Genomic DNA, 26,695 nt, shown 5'->3' on the forward strand with positions numbered 1-26,695 from the left:
AAGAAAACAAAGGTGATCTGAGGATCCTTAAAAATATCACCCTGATCTAAAGCCTTTCACTCAGAAAGCTGAGTCTAAGAACAATCAAAATGATATTTTCCTATTGTCTTCATTAATCAAGGCTGAAGTATTAGACATAGTAATCTGACAAAATTATATAATTAAACTTACAAAATTAAATTGCTGCCGAAGTATAATTTTATATAATATTTACTGCACTTGCTTGAACAGTTAGAACTTACCTCCATTCCTGGTCTCCCAACAAACCACTTATGCATCGTTATGCAGAACCTCCTTATTTATTTTTTGGATACAGGTCTCTGATTTGCCATAACTACTTCCAGCTGCCGAGCATTACATGGCTGGTTGATATGTTAAAAAATGCATTGTTTTTTGTTCTTTCTTTTTTTTTAAGAATAAAAGAGTGAACCACTGTTCCCTGTTGGTGTGCTTTGCTGTGTACAATATCTAGCATGATAAACCTTGGTCTGTTCTTCTGATTTCTTGGGGTTTACTGCAATAAATATTATGAATAGTTTTTATAATAAAAATAACTTAGCTTAGAAGTTAAATCTGTAGGAATTTCAGCTGTCACTTAATACAGGAAATAATGCTTATGAAAGTAGTAAGATTGGAAATATAATTAAGAATGCTTTTAAAAAACACAATACAGATTATTATTTTTAACAATATCAAGCCAAATCTAGTTTTTAAAATCTTATTATGGGGGGCATAATTAATAACTATCTTACTTGTAGTGAAATTCAAACCACTGACATGCAACTTAAATGTGTGATAGAGAAGAGAAATACCCTGTATATCAGAGGCCACTAGAGCAATATTTCCCCTTCATTTTCTGTTTTACATAATTTGCAGGGGAGTTGCAAAATCCCCAGATTGAATTAAATTAGGCCTCACCAGCGATACCACTAAAAGCACCCACAACAAAGCCATGCGAATACAGCACATACACAAGAGCATCCACTGGGACGTGGATGGAAAATACCCACAACGATGATGACACCTAGTGATACAGGCTTTGGTCCCCATGGCAACGCATACACCATCTCCATCACCTGGGGCAACCCAGGATGCCGCATGAAGAAAAATTGCATGCATACTTTACGCAGAAGACGCCACACAAAAGAAAATGGGGGCATATACAAGCACACATGCATATTCTCAATTATTATGGCAATTGCGGGCAGGAGGGCAGGAACCTCGTCTAGATACCCTGGTAGTTTCTGATTATGCTTTCCTGGTGCATCACTAACACCTCTTGATCATTGGTATCAAAGATCCCTGCCTCGCATGATTGTAGAATTCCATCATTCGTTTCCAGATGTAGTTAATCAACACAGTCACAGGCAGTATCTGCACCATGCCAGAGCTAATGCAATTCTGGGAAACTGGGCTAGCCTACCCCTACCATTAGGTTGAGAGAGGTAGCCCGCTTCAGGTAGCATATTTGAGGCATCCTTAAAGGACCAAAAAAATTAAATCATTTGTTTCACTTACCATATTATTTTTGAACCACAGTGATGCCACTGGGATGTTCTCATGTACCAAAGTATACCAGATCATCTCTTTCAGCAGGGAAACTGATGTGTTCTAAGAGAGCTGTGAAATGACCAACATATTCTACTACCCCTCTCCCCAAATGGATGATTGGTAGTTAAGATTCAGGGCAGCCAAAGAAAATACCTTTTCCACACACACACTTAGTTAAACTATGGAATTCTCTCCCACAAACGGGAGTGAGGGCCTCCAACTTTAAAAGTCCATCAGACCCATTAACGGAGGATAAGGTTATCAATTGCTTGCTCATATGACAATGACTATGCTCGAATCCTTCTCCACGGTCAGAGGCGGTCTTGCTGAGAATGGCAGGTGGGAAGAGTGCTGTGATGCTCAAGTACTGCATGAAATTTGGTCAGCCACTCTGAGAACAGAGTGCTAGACTTCACTGATCTTTGGCCTGATCCTGCAGAATCTTCTTATGTAGTTGCTAGCGTCAACAGGACCCAGGACCAGACAATACATATCAAGATCCTCAGGATCCACAAGTAGTCCTATATTAACCTTACTGGTTTTTACCAGTTATTTTAAGTACCGATCCAACTCTAAGCTGCCCCAGTTTTTCCAAATCAGTAAATATATGGATCAGTAGGCAGCTATTGATATAAACTGGACACGAGAGAGCTTTCCTTACCCTGGGTTCTTTAGCCAAAAGAAGACCTGCAAGTCATGCTTAACATGAGATGTTAGTTGCCTGCAGCACGGTCTACGGAACTTATCAGGGAGAGACAATACTCTGAACAAGACCTTTTGCCTTCTGTCACTTAACATCTAGGGTGATGGAAGAGAAAGCTTTATGTGCTGCCATTGCTAGCAGTAAATCAGGGGTTAGGAACCTGTGGCCCTCCAGCCCATGTTAAGATTCGAACTCTGATCAACGTCAGTCAGCACGGCCAATTGTTTGAGGATGTTTTGAGTTGCCATCTAGCAACATCTGCAGAGCCACAAGTTCCCCATCCCTCCTTTAAATATTAATTTTAAAGTGGGCTATGCCACAGTATGCTATCTTTGGTGCAAATAATTTGCAAGGGTGTTGAGAGTTGTTTGGTAGGTCCCCTCACAGAACTACAATTCCCAGCATCTTTTGAATGCTTTAAATGTACAATCTGGATGTGACTTCTATCTCTTAGCATAAACCAAAATATCTTGCAGGGGGAAGGAAAAATGTCAGCGAGCAGAATGCTCATGTTTCGATAACAATTCAAGAAAGAGCAATCGCAGAGGGAGAGAACCTGTGGATAATTCTTAAGCAGTGCATAACCATCTGACCAGCCACAGAAACGGACGTTGACTATGCCTCTACAAGCCTTTCAGGGTTGGCCCTACCACTTGGCAGAGTGAGGCAGCCATTTGGGGGTGTCATTAAACGTCTTCACAGAGCTCATGGTTCAAGCTATGGAACTCGCTAGCACATAATGTAGTAATTGCCACAATCGGGATGGATTACACATATCTGTCGTGGGTGAGAGTGAGACCATCGATGGCTACCAGCCATGATGACTTTTACACTGCAAACTGCACGCCTCTCTGAACGCCAGTTTGTGGGAATTGCAGGTGTGGAGAGTGCCCTCGTGCTTGCAGGCCTTGCATTGGCATCTGGCTGCCCACTGCGAGAATATGGGCAAATCGGTTCCAGATGCGCTTGCAGCTGGGAGGAATCTGGCTTTCGAGCAAGAGCACAAATGCACCTTGAGAACACATGTCCTGTTTGACTGCTGGACATATTGTCATTTTGCTATTTCATGTTGATTGATTGCATATATATATATATATATATATATATATAGTTTTGTATTACTGTGCCATTCACCACTTTGAGAGCCTTTGGATCAAAACGGGTTATGTAAACAAACCATCACATGACCAAACAGCCTGCGGATGCTGGCCTCATCCTGCAGAGCTCTTAACATTCCTGAGAAAGGCAAAACATTGCATTGTTTACTTATTATTATATATTTTTACTGTCAGGGACGTGGGGGGCGGGCTAACCAAGTGCTCCTGGAGCTTTTTTGGCCTCGGTCACTGAGGGCACCATTTGCAAATACTGCTGCTCTTTAGCCAAGACAGCACACATATTTTTGGGTGGGCCATACTGTAAAGCCCTTTATTCAAAAACAAAAGGAGGAACGACCACAGCGTCGAAGTTTTACTCCTCTATCTGATAACTGGCGGGCGCTCTTTTATAACGTGCGCGTGAGGGAGGAACAGGCCGCCCGTCACGTGACGCCCGAGCCGCGCGCCCCACCCACCCTGCGCGTTCCCCTCCCATTTCCCTCCCTCTGACCTTCTCCGCCCTCACCGCCTCCTCCTCCTCCCCCCCACACCCGTTTCCCTCTCGAGCCGTCCGGCGCGCGCGCGCGCATTGCCAAGTGCGCTTGCGCGGCTCCGCCCTTCACTCACCCCCCCCTCCCCACCTCCTCCGCACTCTCTCTTTTTTCCTCTCTCTCACCCCTCCCCTCACGCTGCCCGCCCGCCTGCCTCGCGCGCGCGCCCCTCTCCCCCAATCGCCGCCTTGCCTCCGGGGCTATAAAAGGAGCGGCCGGCCGGGGTTTCCCTCCTCAGTCCGCCGCAGCGGCGAGTGGCTCGGGCGTAGCTGAGGAGAGGAATTGAGAAAAAAAAAAGAGGTCGAGCTGCGGTAAACAATAACGACGACGACGACGCCGTGCTAACTCGAGCCTGGCTGCTGGGCCTTGGCTAAGCCAGCCGGTCTTGCGAGCCGAGAGTGCTGGTCCCTGGCGGGGTGTCGGCCCGGCCGCCCTCAAGCCCAGACTTCTCCCGCGCCTGCCCTGCGGCGCTCCCCCCCCCCACCGAGGCCCGCGGCCGCCCAGCCCGGCGACGCCATGAGCTCGGGGACGCCGTACATCGGGAGCAAAATCAGCCTCATCTCCAAGGCGCAGATCCGCTACGAGGGCATCCTCTACACCATCGACACCGACAACTCCACCGTCGCCTTGGCCAAGGGTGGGTAGGGGGCCGACGAAGACCCCACCTCATAAGCGGGGGGGGGGGGGCGCGTGCGAGCGCGCGTGCCCGTGTGCGCGGGTGGGCGTGAGGGAGAGAAGGAATAAAAGGGGGTTTGGGGTGGGGGTGGGTTGGGTTGGGTTGGGGGCGCCAGGAGAGGCGGTGGGTCCTCTTGCTCTTCTCCCCCCCCCCCCCAAGGAGAGAAGCGGGCCCGACGTCGGAAAAGTCGCGTTACCTCGAATTCCTTTCTTTTTCCCTTCCCCCCCTTCCTCCTCCCTCCTCCAGCGTTTTCCTTTCTTTCATTTGCAGGGGGTGCGGTTTGATGTCTGCCTTCGGCGGGGGGAAGGAGGGAGGCAGCTGAGCTTTAAAGGGGGCGTGTGCCTCCCAAATAGTCCTAATTTGTTTATTTGCTAGGCGGTGGGGTTTTTTTTAAAAAAAAATGGGAGAGGGGAAAGAAAAAGAGCAACCCTGAAAAACATGGCTACTCATAGATGGAGGAGCTGCTGCTGCTGCTGCTGTTGCTGCTGCACTTGAAATTGAGGTTGAAGGGCCTGGTGGGAAGCTGGAAGGAGAGGTAGGCATTGGGGTGGAGAGCAACGCTTCAGCCTCCTTTGCAAACAGTCTTTGCTTCTTTCCCTCCCCATTCGCCCCCCCCCCCCCCGCCGTCTCCCCACGGAGAGGCTGTAAATGGCTTGCTTGCAGTACTGTCTTTTCTTTTCGTGCAAACCCCGTGGTGCTAAAAGAGAAAAGCATGCAGAGCTGATATTTATATACTTTGCCATTAGTGGGGAAGATTGCAAATTGCAAGCCAGACAGCGCAGGGGGGTGGATGTCTGGACAAGGGAAGAGGGTGCCTTAATCATGAGGGCCTTGGGTGTTTTTCGTTTCTTTTTAAACAGTGTGTGTGTGTGTGTGTGCGCGCGCATGTTTCCCAGGCTCTTAGCTAGACTTGTGCCTAGGTAGCAAAAGGGTCCCCTTGCATGCTGCATGCTTTGTTCTTTAATACAAGTAAGGAATATAATCTTGGGCTACCTGCATCTTCTACCCCTATAGGACAGCCTTTCTCAACATTGGGAATACATCTCCCATCATCCCCAGCTAGAAGGAACCAGTGGTCAGGGATGATGGGGTTTGTAGTCCAACAATATCTGGAGACCGAAGGTTGAGAAAGTCTGTTCTATAAAAACAGCCTTTGTAGATGCTGCAACTCCTTATGACACACTTCCTACCTCTTGCTGTTTCTCACAGAAGAGTAGGCGAGCTTCTTAATTCTACTTGCATAGGCGTCCTGCTGACTTTGAAGAGAAAGATGAACAAACTGGAGGCCTTAAGTTGCATACTCTCTGAGTAACTTTGGCAGCTGCCTTTTTCTAGTCTTCAAAGCTCACTTTATGGGAAAATTTTCTGTTCCTATATTTTTCTGTGGAAAATTTTCCCATATTTAAAAATGTGGTGCTTTGTGAGAATAGATAGGAGAAATTTGATGCCAGCTACATTGCACAGTTTCAGTGTTGTGAAACTTCATCAGGAAGCAGGGCCGGTTTGGGGAAAAAATCCATGTGCAATACCCATTCTCATGTTCTGGTTATCTGTAAATTGCTGGAAGGAGAGTAAGGTAAAGGTACCCCTGCCCGTACGGGCCAGTCTTGACAGACTCTAGGGTTGTGCGCCCATCTCACTCAAGAGGCCGGGGGCCAGCGCTGTCCGGAGACACTTCCGGGTCACGTGGCCAGCGTGACATCGCTGCTCTGGCGAGCCAGAGCCGCACACGGAAACGCCGTTTACCTTCCCGCTGGTAAGCGGTCCCTATTTAGCTACTTGCACCCGGGAGTGCTTTCGAACTGCTAGGTTGGCAGGCGCTGGGACCGAGCAACGGGAGCGCACCCCGCCGCGGGGATTCGAACCGCCGACCTTTCGATCGGCAAGCCCTAGGCACTGAGGCTTTTACCCACAGCGCCACCCGCGTCCCTGGGAGGAGAGTACACATCATCTAAACATGTTTAATCTGATTCAGATTGGTTTAGGGCATAGGTAAATCAGGAGTGAACATTTTACCCTCTGTCACAAGAGACTAGGGCCCTGCAGGACCTGACATCCTTCTGCAGGGCCTGCAAGACAGAGCTGTTCCACCAGGCCTTTGGTCAGGGCGCAGCCTGACCCCCCTCCTCTGGCAATCGGCAATCTGCACAGAATTTTGCTTGATGGTTGCCATTAATTTGATTTTAATTTGATTTAATTAATTTTATAATGAATGTTTTTAGAATGTCGGACTATTTTGATGTTAGCCGCCCTGAGCCCAGCTTCAGCTGGGGAGGGCGGGATATAAATAAAAATTTATTATTATTATTTATGGAAAACCCACATTACCAGGAGGAGAATGTGTTCTGCAGCCTTTGTAGCTTCTATATGTAGGTTTTGTTATTGTTTAGTCATGTCCGTGACCCCATGGACCAGAGCACGCCAGGCACTCCTGTCTTCCACTGCCTCCTGCAGTTTGGTCAAAGTGGACTTACTCTGGAAAAGTGTGCCTCAAAATCCAGGTCTCTGAGGGTATGCTTGGGAAAAGATGGTCTTTGCAGCTTCATTTCATCCACTTTGGTCTCTGGATCGCCACTTTCTCTTCCCGTTCTATCTTGTCATTTTTCAAGACTTTGCATGAATAGCTGAGAGTAGAAATGAGAATGTCTAGTCTCCTGTCAAATGCCAAGGATGTAAGGGCACTACTCTATTCACCTGGAGGCCCTCATGTCTTTGACTTGGGGAAGATACGTGGGTCATATTTTCTTTCTCACCTCACTACTTTTGAGAGCCAGGGAAATGTCTCCATGTTTCCCCTTCACTTAATGGGTTGGGGTGCCCCTGTATTCCTTTTGAGCTTTAATAGCATGGGCCTGGAAAGCTTCTCTGGGGCCTTCGCCTTGATAATGATGAAAGTGACCTAGGTTCCTGCAGCTGATGTCTGAGGGGCTGCTTTGCCTCCTCCTATCCCCTGAATCATTTTGTTGTGTTATTTTCAATTTCTCCAGCTTTTGGAATCTGTAAATGGAAAAGGGGATTGTAGGTTGTTGCAGGTGATTGGCACACTGGGTGGCACGGGCATTTAGCTTGTGGGTCATGCCTTGGGGTGGCCCCAGCTTCATCCCTTTTCTTTCTTGGTAAGAGACAGTTATACCACGTTGAAGGCAGCTTTTCTCTTAGCAAGGTCTCTGAAAGCCTTTCTTCTCACAAAGGGAATTCCCTTCCTCCCTGCTTATTCCATTTTGTTTGGAGGCTTCACCCCTTAATTTTTTTCTTTTCTTTTCCCAACACCTGTAAAGAAAACGGGTTTGTTCGTTCCTTGCATTTGTTTGGGCTTAGAACATCTTGGAGGCCAGTGCTGGGCTGTCCACATCTTTCATAACGCATGGTATTCTCTGGAACATGGTGTAGAAGTTAGCGCTAAGATGGTGTGCAACTGACAAGTGTTTGGAGGGGGGGCTGATTCTACCCTGATTCTGCTGAGATGGTTAGTGACCTGACTACAAACTGCCCAAGTCTCTAGGTTGAGGAAACAAGAAGGCAGGCCTTGTAGATGGGTAGAATTGCATGTGTTCTGTTATGGCCTTGCCCCTTCATAGTCAGCTCCTGGTGTATGTTTCTCTGCTGCTAGAGCCGAAGAAGAGAGCTTGACAAACCTGGCTGGGATGTGCAGGGTTTAATAGCTGGGTACCTGGCTGCACTGGGGGGGGATGGGACGGGACAGTGAGCTGCATGTATACTCCATTCTACTTCAATTCCCCACCAGCTTCTTGGAGCAATGTATTCTCTTAATTAAAGAAATATGGTAGACCAGATGTTAGCCTTATGTTTTCTTGTCCAAGGCTAAGAAATCCCTTGTGTGTCTTAATACTAAAGCCCAGCAGCCAAGCAACAGGAGTATTTGGGGGAAGGGAAAATAAACTTTTTTAGTATAGCTTATCTGATACCTGATCTTGCTATGCTTGATTCAGGAGGGAGATGGCTGTCTGCAGCAGCCAGCCATTGTTCTCTCGTATAGCTTTGTATGCTGTCTGGCTTCCCTTACCTTGCAGGCAGTAGGAATGTAGCCCCACCTCCTTCAGCTTGTATGTCTGTCTCCTTTAAAGGTCCTCCATCCTACTGTCTTGCACTGCTCCTGCCTCTTGCATCAGCCCACATAAAGTGTGATTGAGGACTGATTCTGCGTTCTTTATAGATTTGATATGCACTCAATTGTGAACTGCTTTCTTCTGCGTTTAGCTAAATATCAGGCTCTGTCTCCTCTCCAATTCCCTAGTATAGGATTTATACTCTTATGTGCATCTTGTTGAAACAGTAGCTGGCTGAAGTAGAGTCCTAGTCCCTCAGATCTGTTTATCAAAAGCAATGTGTTTCTGAATTAATAACACTGATTGACAGCATGCTTGTCTTTGTAGATGACACACAAGAACAAGCAGTTGTGTTTTGAACCTGAACTTAGGCTAGATTTTCTGAATTCCTTCTTGGTTTTAATTTAAGCCAGTTACTAGTCCTCATGGTGATAAAGAAACCATTAATCCTAGGTAGTGTCTAGTTTAGGTCAGCAACTCATTTTTTTGCAAGAACATATTTTGAATATTGCATGGAATGAAGGGCAAGCAATTTGGATTCTCCTGAATATTCTTCTGCAGAGACAGGCAAAGGGCTCTTTAATATTTTCCTCTGCTGTTTGACCAGCAACAGATTCTTTGACTTGAGGCAGTGGATTTCCACACAGCACCACAAATCTAGGCAAATGGAAACTAACAAGTAAGGTGCTTAAGGAGAGAACTTGTGTCAAAAGTGTCTTGCAGTTAACACTGGACTACGTTAAAAGAAAATCTATAATACTCCTTTCTCTGCTTGCTAGTCTGGAAAAAGAAGCTCATGTGCTTAAGAGGAGGGGCAGGCTGGATTTAGCTCCCCACTTCCTGCGCCATCAATTGTCTGTTCTTAATCTTTACATAGCAGGACCACAGCTTAGTAGTAATAGTAGAGCACTCACTTTTTTTATGCGTAGGACGCCCCGTTCAATCCTTAGTATCTCCAGTTAAAAGGATCAGGCAACGGATGATAGGGAAAATCTGTCTGAGGCTCTGAAGATCTGGCAGAGTAGACAACACTGAGCTAGATGGACAAATAGTCTGATCTGGCATAAGGCAGCTTCCTGTGTCCCTAGGGAGGCTTATCCTGGGCAACCTTTGCATTGTATTTTGGACATACCACGCTCACAACTTTCCATTGCGAAAATGCACCACTTCTGCAGCACCAAGAAGTGTCTACAGATAATCCACAGCAGTGTTGCTGGCCACCACCTCCTGCTTCAAAAAGCCCTCAATATTGCCTACCTATGGTCAAGATATCTTGGCTGGCTTTGTTAGTCTACTAAAATGTTAATTTGAATGACTGCCCACTGCCCAAGAGGGAGAGAACTGTGTCTTCCGGCATAAATGCTGAGCTAAAATGCAACAGGTGAGCCTGTGCCTTTCTCCACAGCTTAGAAGAGAGATGGGAGCTTATATCCCTATTGCGCTAAGACTCATACAGCAAGAAGTGTTGCAAGTATCTTTTGAGAATCAGTGTAGCATCAGTAAGAGCACATTTCATTTCCCTGTGCTTTTGAAGAAAACCTGGAAGAGGGTGTCCACATGCTGCTTCACACACAGAAGGGGCAGTGTCAGAAACCCCCCAGACATGTTTTGTGACTGTTGTGGGTCCAAATTAAGACCATGTGGAGATTTCTGTACACCAGGTTGGCAATTGACATCTCCATTTGGCTGGCCCCTTCATCTCTCTAAAACAGGTAAGCAGAAGAGCTTATTTACTGCAGTTAAATCCTGGGCTTTTCTCCAAGGAGTACATGGTCCCCCCCCCCGTCCCCCCAGTTAATTCCATAACGACCCTCTGAGGTAGGTTAGGAGGCTGTGACTGGCTCAAGGTCACCCAGTGAGCTTCATGACGGTGGAGATTTGAACTCTGATCTCACAGGTCCTACTCTGACACACTAACCACTACACTACATTAGCTTCCTAGAGTATATCTGCTATGGGACAGCTATATCAATCAAGTAGGTCAATAAATACAGGGAAAACAAAATGTCACTTAGATATGGATCTGAAATATTTTCCTTGAAGCTTGAATTTGTTCATTCTGGATTGTTACATTTGATGTTTTAATGTGTTGTAAACAGCTTTGAGATTTTTTCCCCTTCAGAATATAAGGCAGTGTAGAAATGAAAATAATACAAATAATTATTATTCCATGTGGCAGGGGGAAATGGCGCATTGACATTCCATTGTGGCAGCCGTAACCTAGGTTAAAGGTGCCATTTGGCGATTAGATTGTATATCTGAGTTTCTAGCACTGAGAAACAGAGAAACACAACACTTAGCAGAACAAAACATACTTACCAATATAAGTTGGTGTGAATATATGGATCCTAGACTTAATTTTGGGCCTACACAAATACAGCATTTCTTGACCTATGCTTACGGTAGTAGAGAAATTTTATACTCCACATATGTCCCTGCTCATATTTTTAATTCCTATATCAATAATACCATTGGCAGCTGGCAGAGAATTATGCACCAACATTTTGTTATATTTTTATCTTGTTTCTTCAAGAAGCTCAGAATGGTGCTGACTTTTATATCTTAAAAAAAACACCCTGTGACATCCACTATGCTGTGTGTGACCAGCCCTAGGTCGCCCAGTGAACTTCATGGTTGAGAAGATTAAACTCATGCTGTTTTAGCTGGTCATAGAAGCCTAAAATCGTAAACTTGGAAGGGACAATGAGTGTCGTCTAGTCCATCCCCCTGCAATGCAGGAATATCAACTATAGCATCCATGAAGGAAAGTCTTCCATCTTCCAAGGGAGTCCATTCCACTGTCAAGCATCTCATACCATCAGAAAGTTCTTCCTGATGTTTGGTTGGAATCTCCTGGTATCTTGGAAGACATTGGTTTGGGTTCTGCCCTCTGGAACAGGAGAAAACAAGCATGCTCCATGTGACAGCCCTTTAGATATTTGAAGATGGTTATCATATCCTGTCTCCTGCTCAAGCTAAACATACCCATTCCTCATAAGGCTTGGTTTCAAGACCCTTCATCATCTTGGTAGTGCTCTCCTCTGCACAAGTTCTAGCTTGTCAGTATCCTTAAATTGTGGAGCCCAGAACTGGACACAGTGTGGTCCGACCAAGAAAGAAGAGAGCAGGAATAGGTACTGGTACTTCCCTTGATCTGAAGCTGCCTAGAATAACATTAGATCCCCTGCCATATCACACTGTACTCTTAAGGCTTTTCAGCTTCCTGCTCAGTCTCATAGTTCCTTGGTTTACGTCAAAGGCTGTGTCCGGCAATATCGTTTGTATCCACAAGAATCGGAAGGAAGAGGTTATGGTCAGTGGGCTTTATAAGACTTGGCAACTTCGGTCACATGAACCTTTGCACCTGGAAGACAGGACACCTCCTGTGACGTCCAGTTTCCTCCGCACACTGCTGCCTCTGTCCTCCGCAGTATGGAGTCACTTACTACCACCACAGGTCTCTACCTACTCTGGGGAGTGGCAGGAATTGCTATGTATGCTGTAACTTCCACAGCCACCTCGGTGTATTCTGAGTTCTGCAACTGCTATCCTTGCTCCTCTGGCCCAGAATCTGTGTCCGAGACGAGGGCATTGAATCAATTTTTACAGCTCCAGTGGCACAGCATGGCTCCTGACAAGTCCTGCTTCTGTGTGTCATGTTCCTCCAGGGGTTTGCCTCCAGCAGTGGGCAATCTTCCTCCTCTCTGGGGGCACCCCATCTGTGTCGCTGTTCCATGACGGTCTACTCTGCTCTAAGCTTGCACTTGCTGCAGGTGTAATTATTTTGCACATTCTCGGGCAGGAAGACAAACATGGCAGATCGCTGCAGCAGCTTCTCCACTGTCCATGTCTCTTGGTCCTACAGACAGCGCAATACTGCACTCTGGGCCATCCTCACAAACGACCCTGTGTACAAGTCCTTGTCAGGAGCTCCCAGAGTCTGCAGCCAGCTAAATACAAAGGTTTTCCCCTAATAGTTTGGAGCTTTTATTGTTGGCAACACAGCTACCTTTACTTTCTTGTTTTCTCTGATTGAATCATTTTAGTCCTTGCTGCAGTTGATACTGTGCTGCCTTGTTCTCTGATCACCAGTAGCCAAGCAAAACACACCTCTTCTATCTCTGAGGCTCCAGTCTCAGTTCTCAGCTCTGCCTGCTATCTGCAGCCAAGGATATATGAATGAATGAATGAATGAATGAAGGATATAGAAGGATATAGAAACCAAGTTCTCACTGTCTCCCAAAGAAGGGATTCTTTCTCAGTAAGTTGAAGTGGGAAGAAGACTGCCTAGTATTGGCTTAGTTAGAAGACTTGTGCATAGTTCTGGATGGTATAGTGAGGAGTATCATGAACATGTAAATAGAGCTCTGACAGCCTTAATCCTGTTCGCAGCATCATATTTATGTAAATGGGAAGCCTGCCAATAGCTGCATCGGAAGCTTAACACAACTATCTTGGAAAATGCTGAATTTATTCAGCTCACTCCAACATAAATGTAACTGATCTGTAAAAGGGAAACTTGGTACTATTAAAACATGTGTAAAACATTATTGGTTGGGTTCACAAATGTGTTCATGCAACAACCCTCTGGCATTTTTGAAGGTCTGGTTTGAGGACAACTGTTCTAGAGAAACTGTTCTTTCTCTTGGCTGCTTGAGAGACTCCCTTTAAAAAATTACCCTTTGCTTCCTTTAAATCATTGTGACCTGGTGGACTTACCAACACAACTTTTTATATTCCTGTGCCCTTTCTGCTGAGATGGATGGGAGAGGCTTGAATTTAAGAGAGAATGAAGTGATAGATGTCTTGTACGACGCTGTTAATGCTTTCTGTCCCCCCCCCCCTCCTGCCTCTTAACTGAGTTTCCTTTTAACCCTGTGCTATGGTCTCATTACTGCTCTACAAATTACTGGGGAACACAAATCCTGTGCGTTGAAATGTGGACTCAATTTAACTAAATTGCTGAGCCAGACTTGCTTATACAAAGCAAACACAATGGGGTTATATAATATAATAATTTATTATTTATACCCCGCCCATCTGCTTGAGTTTTCCAGCCACTCTGGGCGGCTCCCAGTCGAGTGTTAAAAACAATACAGCATTAAATATTAAAAACGTCCCGAAACAGGGCTGCCTTCAGGTGTCTTTTAAAAATAGGCTAGCTGCTTATTTCCTTGACATCTGATGGGAGGGCGTTCCACAGGGTGGGTGCCATTACTGAGAAGGCTCTCTGTCTGGTTCCCTGTAACCTCCTTGCAATGAGGTAACCACCAGAACGCCCTCGGCGCTGGATCTCAGGAGCTGAACGATGGGGGTGGAGACGCTCAGAAGTTTGTGGGCTGCTGTCCTGGCCATTGACCAGTCTGCTTAGAGCTGTTGGGAGCCTGCAAACATCTGAAGGTTCCCCATCTGTTCTAGAACCTTGACAAATGTTGTTGTCCTTGATACTAAAGACTGATCTCCTTTCCAGTGATTCATATTTTAGAAAGCTAACAAATACACAACGAATTAACAATCAATAGATCAGAATTCAAAGTAATAAAATGCCTCTTCAGGATTAAAAGGCCGGGGGGGGGGGGGATGTATTTGCCTGGAGTGAAAAAGATACTGATAAAGAGTGGGTATTGGAGGAATAGTAGTTGCATATTCAGAGGACTTCCATCCATTCTTCTGTAATAGAGTTTTGCAACAGCCAGTTTGTAGTCCTGCTCTATAATGCAGTGCAAACAAGGGGGATTCAGGAGGTGGTTTTCAGCATCAATCATCACAAGTACCAAGAGCTGCTTGCACTGGAATTGTTGAAGGGAAGAGAGCTTGCCCCTTGGACAAATTAGGATGTAGCAGGCAAGGTCAGAACAGACGTCCCAGCTCCAGTCCTCAGAATTGTAGTTCAAGCAGATCAGGGGAGACCCTGCTGTCAAATGCGTTTCATAAAGGCAGTATAAAATGGCCTGTTGTCTTCCAAGTATTAACATTAGTACTTTTTCCTTTAATGTTCAAAGTGCGCTCCTTTGGAACTGAAGATCGTCCCACAGACCGTCCTGCCCCTCCAAGGGAAGAAGTTTATGAATATATCATCTTTCGAGGTAGTGATATTAAAGATATCACTGTATGTGAGCCTCCAAAAGCGCAGCATAATCTCCCCCAGGATCCTGCTATTGTCCAGGTAAGTTATTTCATCTGAAGCGCCAGTGGTGGCTTCATCCAGCAGTTGAGCTTGGCCCCCCTTGTGTCTCTTAATTTAATTATCACTATTGGAGGTTTTTTCACATTTCCCTCTGGCCTTGCTGCCCACTGTCCCTCCTCTCTCACCCCACTTTGTATGTATCTATAACTGAGGATTACAGTTCATGCATTTGAAGTGGGGCTCTCATCCACAAAATCTTACTATGCCATAGTATTTTTTCGTCTTTAAGATGTCACAAGATTGTTCTGTTTGTTTGGTACAACAGACAAGCAAGACAGCCCCTCTGTTTGTCATTTCTTAGATTCCAGTTAGGCTGTTCCCCCTATATTAAGAGTGTTCGTTCCTTTGTGAGTGCTAGCTCTCACCCCCCCCCCAAAAAAAGGTATGATAGGGTAGCAGTCAATTCTGTTCCGTCCCCACCCTTGTCCGGCTTTGTTTGCTGACAACCTGTGCATTGTAGCTGTTAACCTACAAGGACCTGTGCTATTTTGTAGTAGTGATGTTAAACATTCCGAATGTTAAAAAACAACTGTGCTGGCATTGAATATTTTTCTACCTCCTGTCCATCTTCATTTTGCAGCCTTTAACTTTATGCACTCCCCAGGGAGGTTCACCTGATGCCTTCATTATACACTTTTAGGCACCAGGCAAAAACATTCCTCTTTAACCAGGCCTTTGGTTGATTGACACCCAATGCCCTTTTAATATTTTTCTTGTTTGTGGGTGTGGGGTAGGGGGATTATTGAGTTGTTTTTGTTTGCATTGATGTGTTTTGTTTTGTTTTTTCATATTGTGTTTTTATCCTGTCAGCCTGTGACCTGTGGGTATAGGGTGGTGTACAAATTTAATAAATAATATGGTGTTCTCTCATTTTGTAGTCTTCTCTGAGCTCTGCCTCAGCACCCTCCTTTCAGCCACACGTGCCTTACAGTCCCTTCCGAGGTATGCCGCCCTACAGCCAGCTTGCTGCCAGCTCTTTAATTAGCCAGCAGTATGCAGCTTCCCTTGGTTTAGGTGAGTACTGTAACAATAAACTGATATGTCTGCCTGGGCTGTACCACTCCAGATTGCAGCTGGAGACTCGCAGGGAATGCTGTTCAGTTTCCAGCATGGAGGAGACTTCTGTATTGATTGGAGAGAGAAGAGGCTCTGAATGTTTTTGTTTTGTTTTTCTTCCCGTTGGGAAGAATTCCATCACGTGAGCCTCCTCCTGCTGTCTAAAGTGGACAGCCCAGACATTTGTTTACCACCTGCAGTGAGGGCTAAACTGAAGACGTATATTGTGTGTATTCCTCAGTTGTTAAAAGCACGTCTTTTCAGCAGCCCATGTCTTATTGGAATTAAGCTTGATTTCTTTGCTTTAGCTGCTGACTAGAAACAAGCTAGCTTTATGAATTGAATCTTGTAGGAGTCCTCCACCTTGGGAAAGGCCGCTCATTCTGTGGTGCAACAGACCGAACTTGGATCAGAGCTGATACCTTTGGACTAATCCCAGCTCATTCATAAACTCCTTGTGATTCCTCAGCTGTAAAATGAGAGTAAGGGTGTCATCTGATCACAGCGAGTGAGAAGAAACTGTACCGGGTTTTAGGAACGCTTAACTATATATTTTTTTTTCAGCAGTTAAGTTTCCAGCTTAACTGCTTTCCATTTATCAGCTGAAAATTGGAGAGGAGGAATCCAAGGCAGTATGTTTGGACAGTTGCTTCCATTTTAGGTGCTTATTAGCAATGTAGGTTATTTAAAGGCATTGATAGGCTGATTCCTAAGTTGTGTGATGCAGAAGGTTCTTCTGGTACCAATATCTGTTTTGTTCCTGGTTAAATTCTCCCCAGTCTCAAAACTGTAATAACACACACAGATCTTGAGCCATCTTTCTTTCCCAACTCACCTGGATAACTCCTAGTGCCTTGTGTCTTATTGGTATCCCTCTTTGCTTTGTCTTTTCCCCTCCTGTCTTTCTTTTAGAGAAACTGGTAAGCCCTCCAGCATCAGCAGCTGCTTCCAGTCCTAGCACTTCTTCGTCTCCTCAGCCAGTTTCAGAGCCTGACTTGTCATCAGAGCCACACCTGCTGTCTTCTAAGGGTAACAGCAGCTTGAGGATTCCAAGTATTTGGAAGAACTGCATGGTGTTTTCAAAACCATTTTGTCTTTTAACCCCCCCTTCTTGCTCCTGAACAGAGTTAACCTCAGCAAGGATTACAGCAGTAGTCTTTCTGAAAACCTTGGTGCATTTGCTTCTGCTCCAGGTATTTGATTGGTGGACGAAAAGGAGCTTGAGTTCTGGGTAGTGTTTTAAATGTTGAGGCAGAACTAGCTAGAGGGAAGGCAGCTAGTGGCATAGGAGAAATCCAGTGAAATGTGGGGACCAGGAAGCAAGGAGGCTGGACAGCGATCACTAGTTCAGAAACCCTTCCTTGAAGGCTACATCATGGAGCTTCCGGAAGAGTGCCTGCAAAACTATGATGATCAGAAACGACAATGCAAATTGAAGTTCAAGGAATTGAACCTGTAAGCCTAGAATACTGATGGCTTATAGGACATGCACGACACCAAGCTGTTGTATAGCGGAATGTCTTGTCTGTGGATGACTGGCTGGCCTTGGATAAGATTTGGGCTACTCTTGTGGCCTTTTAAAATGTGTTGGTTTAGAGATTCTGGTTTGAGATTGTGCTACAAATATCGGATGCCAAGGTTTCGCAAGAGGGAGAGGACAAGTAACTGCTTGTGGGGCGGGGAGAGGGTGCCTGCTGGGAATGGCCATGTTGACAATGTTCAAAACTGCATGAAGGAATTTTTACTCAAAATTTCTTCAGTAAAATTTGCCTGTGAGGGCTGCCTTGCATGTTATGCTTGGTGTGGCTACTAAGCTGTTCTCTTGCATGTGTCTTGTCCGTGGCTGTGCATTGTCTGTCCAGCTTGAGAACATAATTGACGCTAGGCAGGTTGCATTACCTTGGCATGAATTAACTTGGGCTTTTTTAGAACAGAGGTCTAAGGCTCTGCAAATGTCTCTCTTGTCTGCAAATCTAATCAAAACTGCTTTTCTGAATCAAGGATTCTGGGGAAGATTATAGGGGGCTTGAGACTTAACAGTAGAAGCCGTCTGAATATCGTGCACCATACATTCAGGGGGATAGTGAGTTGTGACAGGTTTGTTGCAGTGTTTCCACATGAAGAAGGTAAGTTGTAGTTGGCTCCATCAGATTTTCCTCTGGTGATGCTCGAGTTTGCTTTTTAAGGGCTCTTCAATTAATGGTACGCATTGTCCCTTGGCTGCTTTAGCAAGAGGTTCAAATCTGCATTCTTAATAAAAACAATTTGGTCAAACTGCGTTGAGACTAAACTTTACACTGAAGTGTTTGGGTTGCGTTTTGGTGGCAATTTACCCTGCGTAGTTGCTTTTAGTTACAGCATGATCTAGCCCCTAAATGCCATTGTAGTTCAAAGCTAAATATGCACAAGGGACAGTGCTGGAACATTTAATCTCAATTCTGGGAGGCAAGAGGGTGAGCTTTGTACGTTGGAACAACAGGACTATACAATAAAAAAAAAAAAAGAAAATTCTGCACCCAAAATACTATGTGTGCTTTTTAGTTCAAGAATGAAGGCTTTCAAAAGATTTTCACATTTTTGAGACAAACTTTGGTTTCCACTATCGTTTTACGAGATTTTCTCACTGATAAGAGGTTTAAGTGGCGAGATGGAGTAACGAGTTTAGTACCTGTTGAGTGGCAGAGTTGTGCCACATGTCTGCTAGCTAACGAAACTCCTGCTGAATTTCTTTCCCCGTCCCCCGCCCTGCAAAGATTCCAGACTTCACTGTGTCTGTCAACTTGGTTTCAAGCTATGTTAACATGGGTGAGACATTGGGAGCCATTTTCAGAAACAGGGATTTAGTGGAGACCCAAATACTTTATTGGAAATATACAAACTGCCTAAACATTTTCTTACAATCAAGCGGCACATAAATTTTGCTAGATAAGTAAATAAATAAAAAAAAACCTCTACTCACGGTTCGTCTCTCTTCTATACCATGAACAGCCATATTCTGCACCTTAACCAAATAATAGTTCTTGTGGATTTGCTACTACCGGGTAGCAGCGTGCCTTTGCGAGGGGAAAAGCCTGTTTAAGTTAGTACTTTTTCAGAGCAATGTGAGGTCCAAGGCACACGGGGAAGTGAAGGGCTGATAGGCCGCAGAAACCATGCAGGTGTGCTAGTTTGCTATGGATTATTGGCTACTAAGTACCTCTTCGAAATGTGTGCTTATGCATGAGGATCAGAACATGTGTAAACCATGTGACTATGTAGAAGGCTAACATCTGTGATAATGCATGCAATTTAAACTAGTTGAACACTCCTGGTTGACACCGAGGGTGGGACATTTTGGACCTGTGGCCAATCGCTACCTTCCAGTCCTTGGGGCTCTTACCCAGGCCTTATCCCTCATTGGCCCTGTTCCACACCCTCCTTGAGTGTTCTTGCTTGGCTGGAATGGGCCTTTGAACTCGGATAATTTATGTAGCTTGCTTGTCTCAATGGAGAGGTGTGCTTGTGTAGAAACTAGTTTACAGTACAAGGTAAAAGTTACATTTTTCACTTCATTTGCCTAGATTTCCGTCTGGGGCCATCTTGTTCAACCTGATAGCTGTCAGTTTGAATGCTTCTCAGTGGTGAATCTGACTTCCCAACATCAGTTAAAAGAAAATTTAGATTCTATATGTATATTATTTCTATGCTATTACTCTCATTTCCTGGACTGGATTAAAACCAAGCCGCCATCTCTCCTGAACATAGTCTCAAATGCAGGAAATGTATTCTAGGTGAAGCCCCTTTTCAGCAGAACTTTCTGTTCCAAACTCTTTTGGCAGGATGTGGGAGACTAGTTCCAGTTCAGAACCACCACCGTGAATCCTGACAATTCCTTGGTTTCCCCACAGGAGCTGCTTTTCCATCAGTTCATTCAGTGCGCAAAAGTCCCATGGTGGAGCAGGCTGTTCAGACGGGCCCCATTGAAAACTTGAATCCCAAAAAAGCTCCTCCAATCAAAGTCATTCCGGCGGTCCAGCGGAACATGCGCCAGATCCCACAGAGTAACAAGACAAGTGGTACAGAAATGCTTTCTTTCAGAAATATGTCAGCACTGTTAAAACCAGGTCTGAAGTCTGCTTCAGCTAACATCTGCTGATACCGTTCAGCTTGTTGGTTTATATTGTTGAGTTGAATAGACTTTCCTATTTTGCCTTAGATACAGTTGAGCCGGCGCCTGTTCAAATGCAAGGGCAAGTGAATGATGAGAATAGAAGGCCTCAGAGGAGGAGATCAGGTATGTTACCTGACTGTAGATTTTTCCACACTGAATTGCCTTCCTGTGTGTTACTTCTGTATGTGTAAGATTGGGCAGAAGAACATGGATTAATGCACCACTGATTCTAGAGGACTAGAACAAAATGACATTTGATAATGTCATGTCTAGAAAGGAAAGCATGTGGATAACTGGCAAATCACATCTTTGACCCACAAGACCCTGAGGTCTGTCTAGTTAACATCGTCAGTCCATTTGAAAATGTCAAAATCCAAGTTGAAATTTCTTGAGTTATGAGCCAGTTAGTATGCCTGAATGGCTACTCTAACTTCCAGTTACTTGAAAACTTCACAATAGCAGTTCAGTAGCAAAAGGTCTCACTGTGTTACAGCTTTAATTGAGAAGGGGCCTGAATTGTTGAATCCTAGAAGTTCATGAATGGGTAAATTCAAATACTGGGTGTTCTGGTGCTACACACCAGTATTACACTCATAGGCATTCAAGTAGCAAATATCCAGAGCAGCTGGGCTGCTATAATTATCTCCACAACAGAAGTATAATGACAGGTGTAGTATCACTCCATGGTCACATGCAAGGAACCTGGCCTGTCTAGAGCCAGGGAAACTCAAGTTAGGAAGTATTCTTCTACTTCTTTTCAGGAAACAGGAGAACCAGGAATCGCTCCCGAGGGCAGAATCGACCCACTACCGTGAAAGAGAATACAATAAAGTTTGAGGGCGACTTTGACTTTGAAACTGCAAATGCGCAATTCAACCGAGAAGAGCTGGACAAAGAATTCAAGAAGAAGCTCAATTTTAAAGGTTTGCAAGTTCGCTAATGTGTGTTCTTGTTGTGATCTGGATGCCAGTTCCTCCAGAAATGGGTGAAGGGCTGAGGGCAAATGGCAACATGGCTTGTTCATTGCGCACGAATGTGTTTTTCCAGATGAGAAAGTTGAGGCAGGAGAAGAAAAGGGGGAGCCTGCTGTGGCTGCTGAGAATTGCGATGGCAATGCAGATGAAGAACTCCTAGGGCCCAACTGCTACTATGACAAATCCAAGTCTTTCTTTGACAACATCTCATCAGAACTGAAACAAAGGTTAGTTACTCATGGATCTTAGAGCCTCCGCTTTATAGATTCATTGGGTTTCTAATCATAGTCATCAGAAGTCCACGGTTCTGTTCATTTGGGCATCCCTTCCCCCACCCTCCCTGGTCAGGGAGCTTGTGCTATATAAGCTTGTGAAGTTGATCTGAGGCTGAATGTTCAAAGTCATCATTGTTATCATATTGAAGAGTAAATTGGTACTCTGTCCTTAACTGTGCACATCATTCAAGGGAACGGTTTGCAACACCATCTTGGGAAAAACATGTACAGTGGTACCTCGGGTTAAGTATTTAATTCGTTCTGGAGGTCCATTCTTAACCTGAAACTGTTCTTAACCTGAAGCACCACTTTAGCTAATAGGGCCTCCCGCTGCTGCCACGCCGCCGGAGCACAATTTCTGTTCTCATCCTGAAGCAAAGTTCTTAACCCGAGGTACTATTTCTGGGTTAGCGGAGTCTGTAACTGGAAGTGTATGTAACCTGAGGTACCACTGTATTATGATTGGGAAAACTGGTCCTTTGTTCCTTAGTTCAAGGCGTACAACGTGGGCCGAAGAACGGAAGCTCAACACAGAGACGTTTGGTGTGTCTGGGCGGTTTCTCCGTGGCCGCAGCTTTCGTGGGGGATTTCGTGGCGGAAGGGGGTCTGGAGCTGTGCGGCGAACTCAGGCTCCTCCCAGAGTGGGCACTGGAAGAGTGTGAACCTTGCAGGCAAGCTGTAAAATTAAATTATCTTTGGTTCTGGGTCTGGAGTGCTTTGGGGCATTCTCTGTATCAAGTAAATCAAATTGTCTACCCGGTGAAATGAATTTGTCCATCGGAACCAGCCAGTTCAGGATCTTCATGGCAGTGAAACTCAGGAAACTGTTTCTGTAGAGCTGTATTTGTCCTGTGATTTCTTTGGAGAAAGGATAGTAAAATTGCAGGTTCTGGCTCAGCTCTTGGCGTTAAGGGAAGCGTGACATAGAAGCAGCTGTCTGCTGTCTGTTTCTAACCTGCTCCTAGAGAACCAGGTTGGGAGGCAATAGGGAAAATGTTCTCATGGAAATGTAAAATGCCTGTTTTTCTTTCTGTTGTCCAGGTTCTCAAGCGTGTTCTGTTACGATGTGTACATAGGAAGGAGGTAACAAGCAGACCTGCTGCACTTAAAACATGGGTGAATGGAGTGATATGTCCACAAGCTTGTACTCCTGACGGCACTGCTGCTTCTGTGTCAAAGCAGGATTGGCGCACTGGAGCAACTTGGACAAAGATGCGTGCTCACTAACCACCTTTACCAGGAGTCTCTTCTTTTTTTTCTTTAAGGTAGCACAAGGAACTTGTGCTGCTTCTAGGTTCCAAAGGCTGCTATAGCTGAACACACAGAACACCTAATCTGTTCCCTGAAGGAGATGAGACAATTCTAAATTCTTCAAAAAGCGAACCAAAGCTTGTTTGAAACCAGCAACCTCTTAATCTGTGGAACAAAGATTCTGCTGGTCTCCTTCCTTCTGTCGTTTCTGATTTCTTTCTTTTATCTTTTCACCATTCACCCTCCAGGTTGAAACAAATCATTTTGATGTCTAGAAACGAGTTGTAGTGCAACAAGTTGTATGTAATGCGGTGATGGGAATTGTCGCTGATCATGTATCTGTAATTCTGGGTTCACCACGTAAATGTATAGTTTCTATGGGGAACTGTACAACAAATTTTCTTGAGGTGCTGGTCACCCCTCCTGTAGGAATGCTAAGCAACTAAGCTGGCCAATGGCAAGTGCCGTTCTCCAGCCCCTCCCAATATTAGCCTCCTCCTCCTCCCATGCTGCAGTGAAGCTTTCTCCATGTGAGGAAGGCTACACATTATGGGATACCCATGCAGCAACTCTTAAAGGAGATTTGAGATTTTACCCCGCCCTTACTTAAAGGAAAAAAAAAAAGTTTAAGCTTTTGGTTAATAGTCCTTTTCTTGGAGAAAGAGCAATACATGCTTTGTATTCTTGGAACACGAGTAGGACTTCGAATCCTCAAAATGGGGAAGGGGAACCTAAATGGAACTTAGGAAACCAGCATGTTCCAAGTCCGTCAACCGATTCCCTCTTTCCCAAACTCTGTAAATAGTTCAGGTCTTTTTTTGTTTTTAAAAAGAATTTTTTTGGGGGGTTGAAAGGTGGGTAAGGAGGGATTATAAACTCTTGCATGAAAGTGGGTTAAGCCTGTAGTAATAGGCATGTGTCCCTTTTTGTTAGCTATAGGAATGTTTTGTTAAAAGGCCTCTTTTGGGTGCCATTTATTCTCTCCCACCCTGTTTCATGGCTAGCTTTTTCAGTTCCTCCCTAGGTCATGCATTCACTTACGTTGTTATAAAAGCTTGGGTTTATTTTGTAGGCCTTTATCATGGGCTGCTTTATGGAGTCATGTAAATTGTAATTACAAATAAACATGTAAATGTTTAATCCTCGTTTTGTTGGCTAACAGTTTTCTGCAAGGTTTTTGCTTCATCAGCGTGTCTTGACAGTACTAGCAAAGCTTGCTAACCATGGATGAGAGCTGGCTTCATACCAACCCATAGTAATGTTCAGGTTTAAGCGGCTGTTGAATTTAAGAAGCTGAGAGGAATAGAGAAGTTGGTAGAGTGGGCCATTGGGGACGTTGCAGCACGCCCCATTTCTAGGAAGATAGCTCCCCTCCTGGTGAGAGAATGTGGGACATGGGGGAAGGAGAATATCCCTGAGAAAGAGGGAAATGATGCCTTAGGAGGGACCCATTCCTTGGATGATGACCCACTATCTTCCTGTGCCAATGATTCTTCTTCAGGGAGTAGAGATCTTGGTAGTGTGATTCAGTCACTGGGAACATAGAAAGTTGGGTGTGTGAAATGTATACAGACTGGAGGGTGAATTACCTTCCTGTCACGATGGTTGTGGTTGTCACACGGCCTAGTGCTAGGAAGGAGCCGATAGTCATGGTGCACATTGGCATGCATGAGATCATGGAAGCAAGTTAGGTTGCTAGGTAGGATGTTGAAACCAGGACATCCAAGGTAGCTCTTCTCTGAAATGCTGCTTCTCTCTCCCCCCCCCCCCGAATGCAGCACCAGATAACACAGGCAGAGCTTTATAGTCTCAAAAGTGTGAATGAGACACTGATTTTGGGAAGAGGGGTTTGGATTTCGTAGGCACTGGAAGAGCATTTTGGGACAAACCAGGCCTGTACAAAAGGAGTGGGTTCCACTTAAACCTGGATGGAAGCCAACTGATTGCTGGTGGGAGGAGAGGAAAGCCAACAGGAGCCCAGGAGGGTCTGGTTTGGAACAAATTGCCTGGGTTGATGAAAAAAAATGGTAATTTAACTGGGTAAAGGTATAAACCTAGGCATTGAAAGTGCCAAATGGCAATTCAGAGGCCAAAGCACTGCAGGCCAAAACAACTGCCAAGAGAATCTGAAGAGAAACACTATATATAAAAAAAACGCTAATGCTAGAAGCCTCCAAGCCAAGACGGGCAAACTGGAGTGCTTGATTGATTCTGTGGGCATAATGGAAACTTGGTAGAATGGAAAAAGCCAGTGGGACACGGTTATCTCCGGATACGAACTCTATGGGAAGGACATGGTGGCAGTGCTAGTGCTCAGTACGTAAGAGGGCATGGAGTGAAGCAAAGTAAATAACAAAGGGAAGACTTCTTCACAGAACCATTGTGGGTGGTGGTACTGGGTCCCAAGTGTAATTGAGTTCTGAAGGTTTGCTAGTGTTTCCCCCGAGAAAGATATTCAGAGAGATCTTGAAATGAAGAAATCAAGCAAGCATCCAAATGAAGAAATGCAGCAGCCCTTACACGGACTACATAAGTGTTCTGACAGGAGTAAAATTTCTAGATACATTACTGTGTCCTATAACAGTTTGCCATGGAACCAACCAGAGGGACATTGACCCTAGACTTAAAATTAAGTAGCATGCAAGTGGCATTGAACGAACTAAGAGTTTTTAAAACAAGTTCAGCTGGACTGTATACCACTGATCAGGTAAGGTACCATGAGAACCAAGAGTCATTTGATCAGTGTGGCAGCACCTACATTTCGTTCTACCTGTTGAGATCAGGCAGGTGCAGTCAGTACTCCTTGGCGCCTGCTAGTAACATTCTTGCTTAGTCAAGCCTGCCCAGATGCTTACAAAGTTGAGGCAATTTTAAACTTTTGTATGCTTTAAAGGAGGGTTGTGAAGTTTTTCTTGCTTTTCCCATTTCAAGTGGTGTACATATTTTATTAAATAAGATAATGCCACAAGCGGAGTCAAGGAAGCTACTAGACAGGAAAGCACTGGAATTCTTGCACGGGAGAGAGGTAGATGTTTGTCATCTACCTGCTGGTGACACTGAAGCACAAATCCAACTGCTATGGACGGGAGATTGTGCTTTATATTTCAATACAGTCTAATAATTCTGTGAAGCAAGACTATCATCCTACATTGCAGAGGAAGTCCATGACATTTTACCTAGTTTGTATGAACCCTAAAATAGGCTGTTCTTTCAACCTGGCTTCATTAACAAACCACCACTGATCTTTACTTGTCCTATGGTTTAATCCCTATTGCTTGATTGCGATAAATGGCAGAATTAGAGGACAGCCTGCAAGCTTAATAGAGAAGCTCTAAAATTTTTATTATTAGGAGTAGCAACAGGGCTGTTTATTGTCATGGAAACATGTGACACCTAAGGCTGGAAGCTGCTTTTGCAGGGAAAGGTATTTGTGGAACTCGAGGTATGCATCTATACCATAAAACTGTTTTGACAGGAGAAACATGTTTCCCATTAATGATGTACATACCAAACCCACCTGTATATAAGTGAAAGGATAAGGCTGTGATGAAGAGAAATGCCATCTACCTAGGACAGTTCAGGTTCTCAATCATGCAATCTGGAGATGCAGACTCCTATCCTCAGGAATGAAGCATGCCTTAAAAAACCTGGAGGGGCTGTGAACTTTCAAGTGCCAGATTTTACTAGCAGCTTTAACACTTAATTGAATACTTGAAATTGCAAGAACTCTGGAAGTATGCCACTGAAGTCAACGGAAAACCTCTTGTATTCCACAATAATGCCTTCAGAACCATTACCTTCTTTTATCTGCTGTCCCAAGTACTGAAAGATGTGTTTTAAGTTTTACTTCTGACTTTTACACCCAAATGCAGCACTCAAGTTTTGAACCAACTTGTTTATACTGCAAAAGATGCGGGCAAATTAGGGGTTTTGATAATAACGGCAACAAAAACATCATTTGCAACAGGAGGAAAGAGAAGGCAGCAGTAGTTATGGACAATGAAGAGACAGCAAATAAGGGGGACTAAAAATCAATTTTGCCCTCAAACTTTGGGTTTATACACAACTTACGAAAAAGGTTTTCACTGATGAGAGAAGTTGTAGTACCATGATCAAGTTAAAGTATACACTGAAAAATCAGGTACATGGCATTAACA

At 44.7% G+C, this 26,695-nt stretch overlaps 1 protein-coding gene across 5 annotated transcripts; it reads left to right on the forward strand.

Annotated features, from left to right (window-relative positions):
- Positions 1 to 4,043: 4,043 nt before the first annotated feature.
- LSM14B (LSM family member 14B) lies at positions 4,044 to 23,678 on the forward strand. 5 transcript variants are annotated; one of them, XM_077929350.1, is made up of 10 exons: positions 4,047 to 4,539; positions 14,648 to 14,811; positions 15,711 to 15,846; positions 16,801 to 16,917; positions 19,776 to 19,991; positions 20,084 to 20,161; positions 20,800 to 20,961; positions 21,086 to 21,239; positions 21,778 to 21,958; positions 22,329 to 23,678. In XM_077929350.1, exons 1-9 carry the CDS (start codon positions 4,419 to 4,421, stop codon positions 21,947 to 21,949), a joined length of 1,320 nt encoding a protein of 439 aa, XP_077785476.1. In that variant the 5' UTR covers positions 4,047 to 4,418; the 3' UTR covers positions 21,950 to 21,958; positions 22,329 to 23,678. The 5 variants fall into 5 exon arrangements, with proteins under 5 accessions (XP_077785477.1, XP_077785476.1, XP_028591208.2 ...); XM_028735374.2 differs by having other exon boundaries at positions 4,051 to 4,539; positions 19,776 to 19,943; XM_077929351.1 differs by lacking the exon at positions 16,801 to 16,917 and having other exon boundaries at positions 4,044 to 4,539.
- Positions 23,679 to 26,695: the final 3,017 nt, after the last annotated feature.

The sequence above is a fragment of the Podarcis muralis genome, chromosome 5, assembly GCF_964188315.1.
Source record: "Podarcis muralis chromosome 5, rPodMur119.hap1.1, whole genome shotgun sequence".
In the NCBI taxonomy this organism is placed as follows: domain Eukaryota; kingdom Metazoa; phylum Chordata; class Lepidosauria; order Squamata; family Lacertidae; genus Podarcis; species Podarcis muralis.

Bases quoted from the DNA above. Each gene is read 5' to 3' on its own strand.
- LSM14B (XM_077929350.1), top strand. From the start codon at position 4,419: ATGAGCTCGGGGACGCCGTACATCGGGAGCAAAATCAGCCTCATCTCC. The intron at 16,918-19,775 runs GTAACAGCAGCT...GTTTCCCCACAG, and splicing joins ACACCTGCTGTCTTCTAAGG to GAGCTGCTTTTCCATCAGTT. The intron at 20,962-21,085 runs GTTTGCAAGTTC...GTGTTTTTCCAG, and splicing joins GAAGAAGCTCAATTTTAAAG to ATGAGAAAGTTGAGGCAGGA.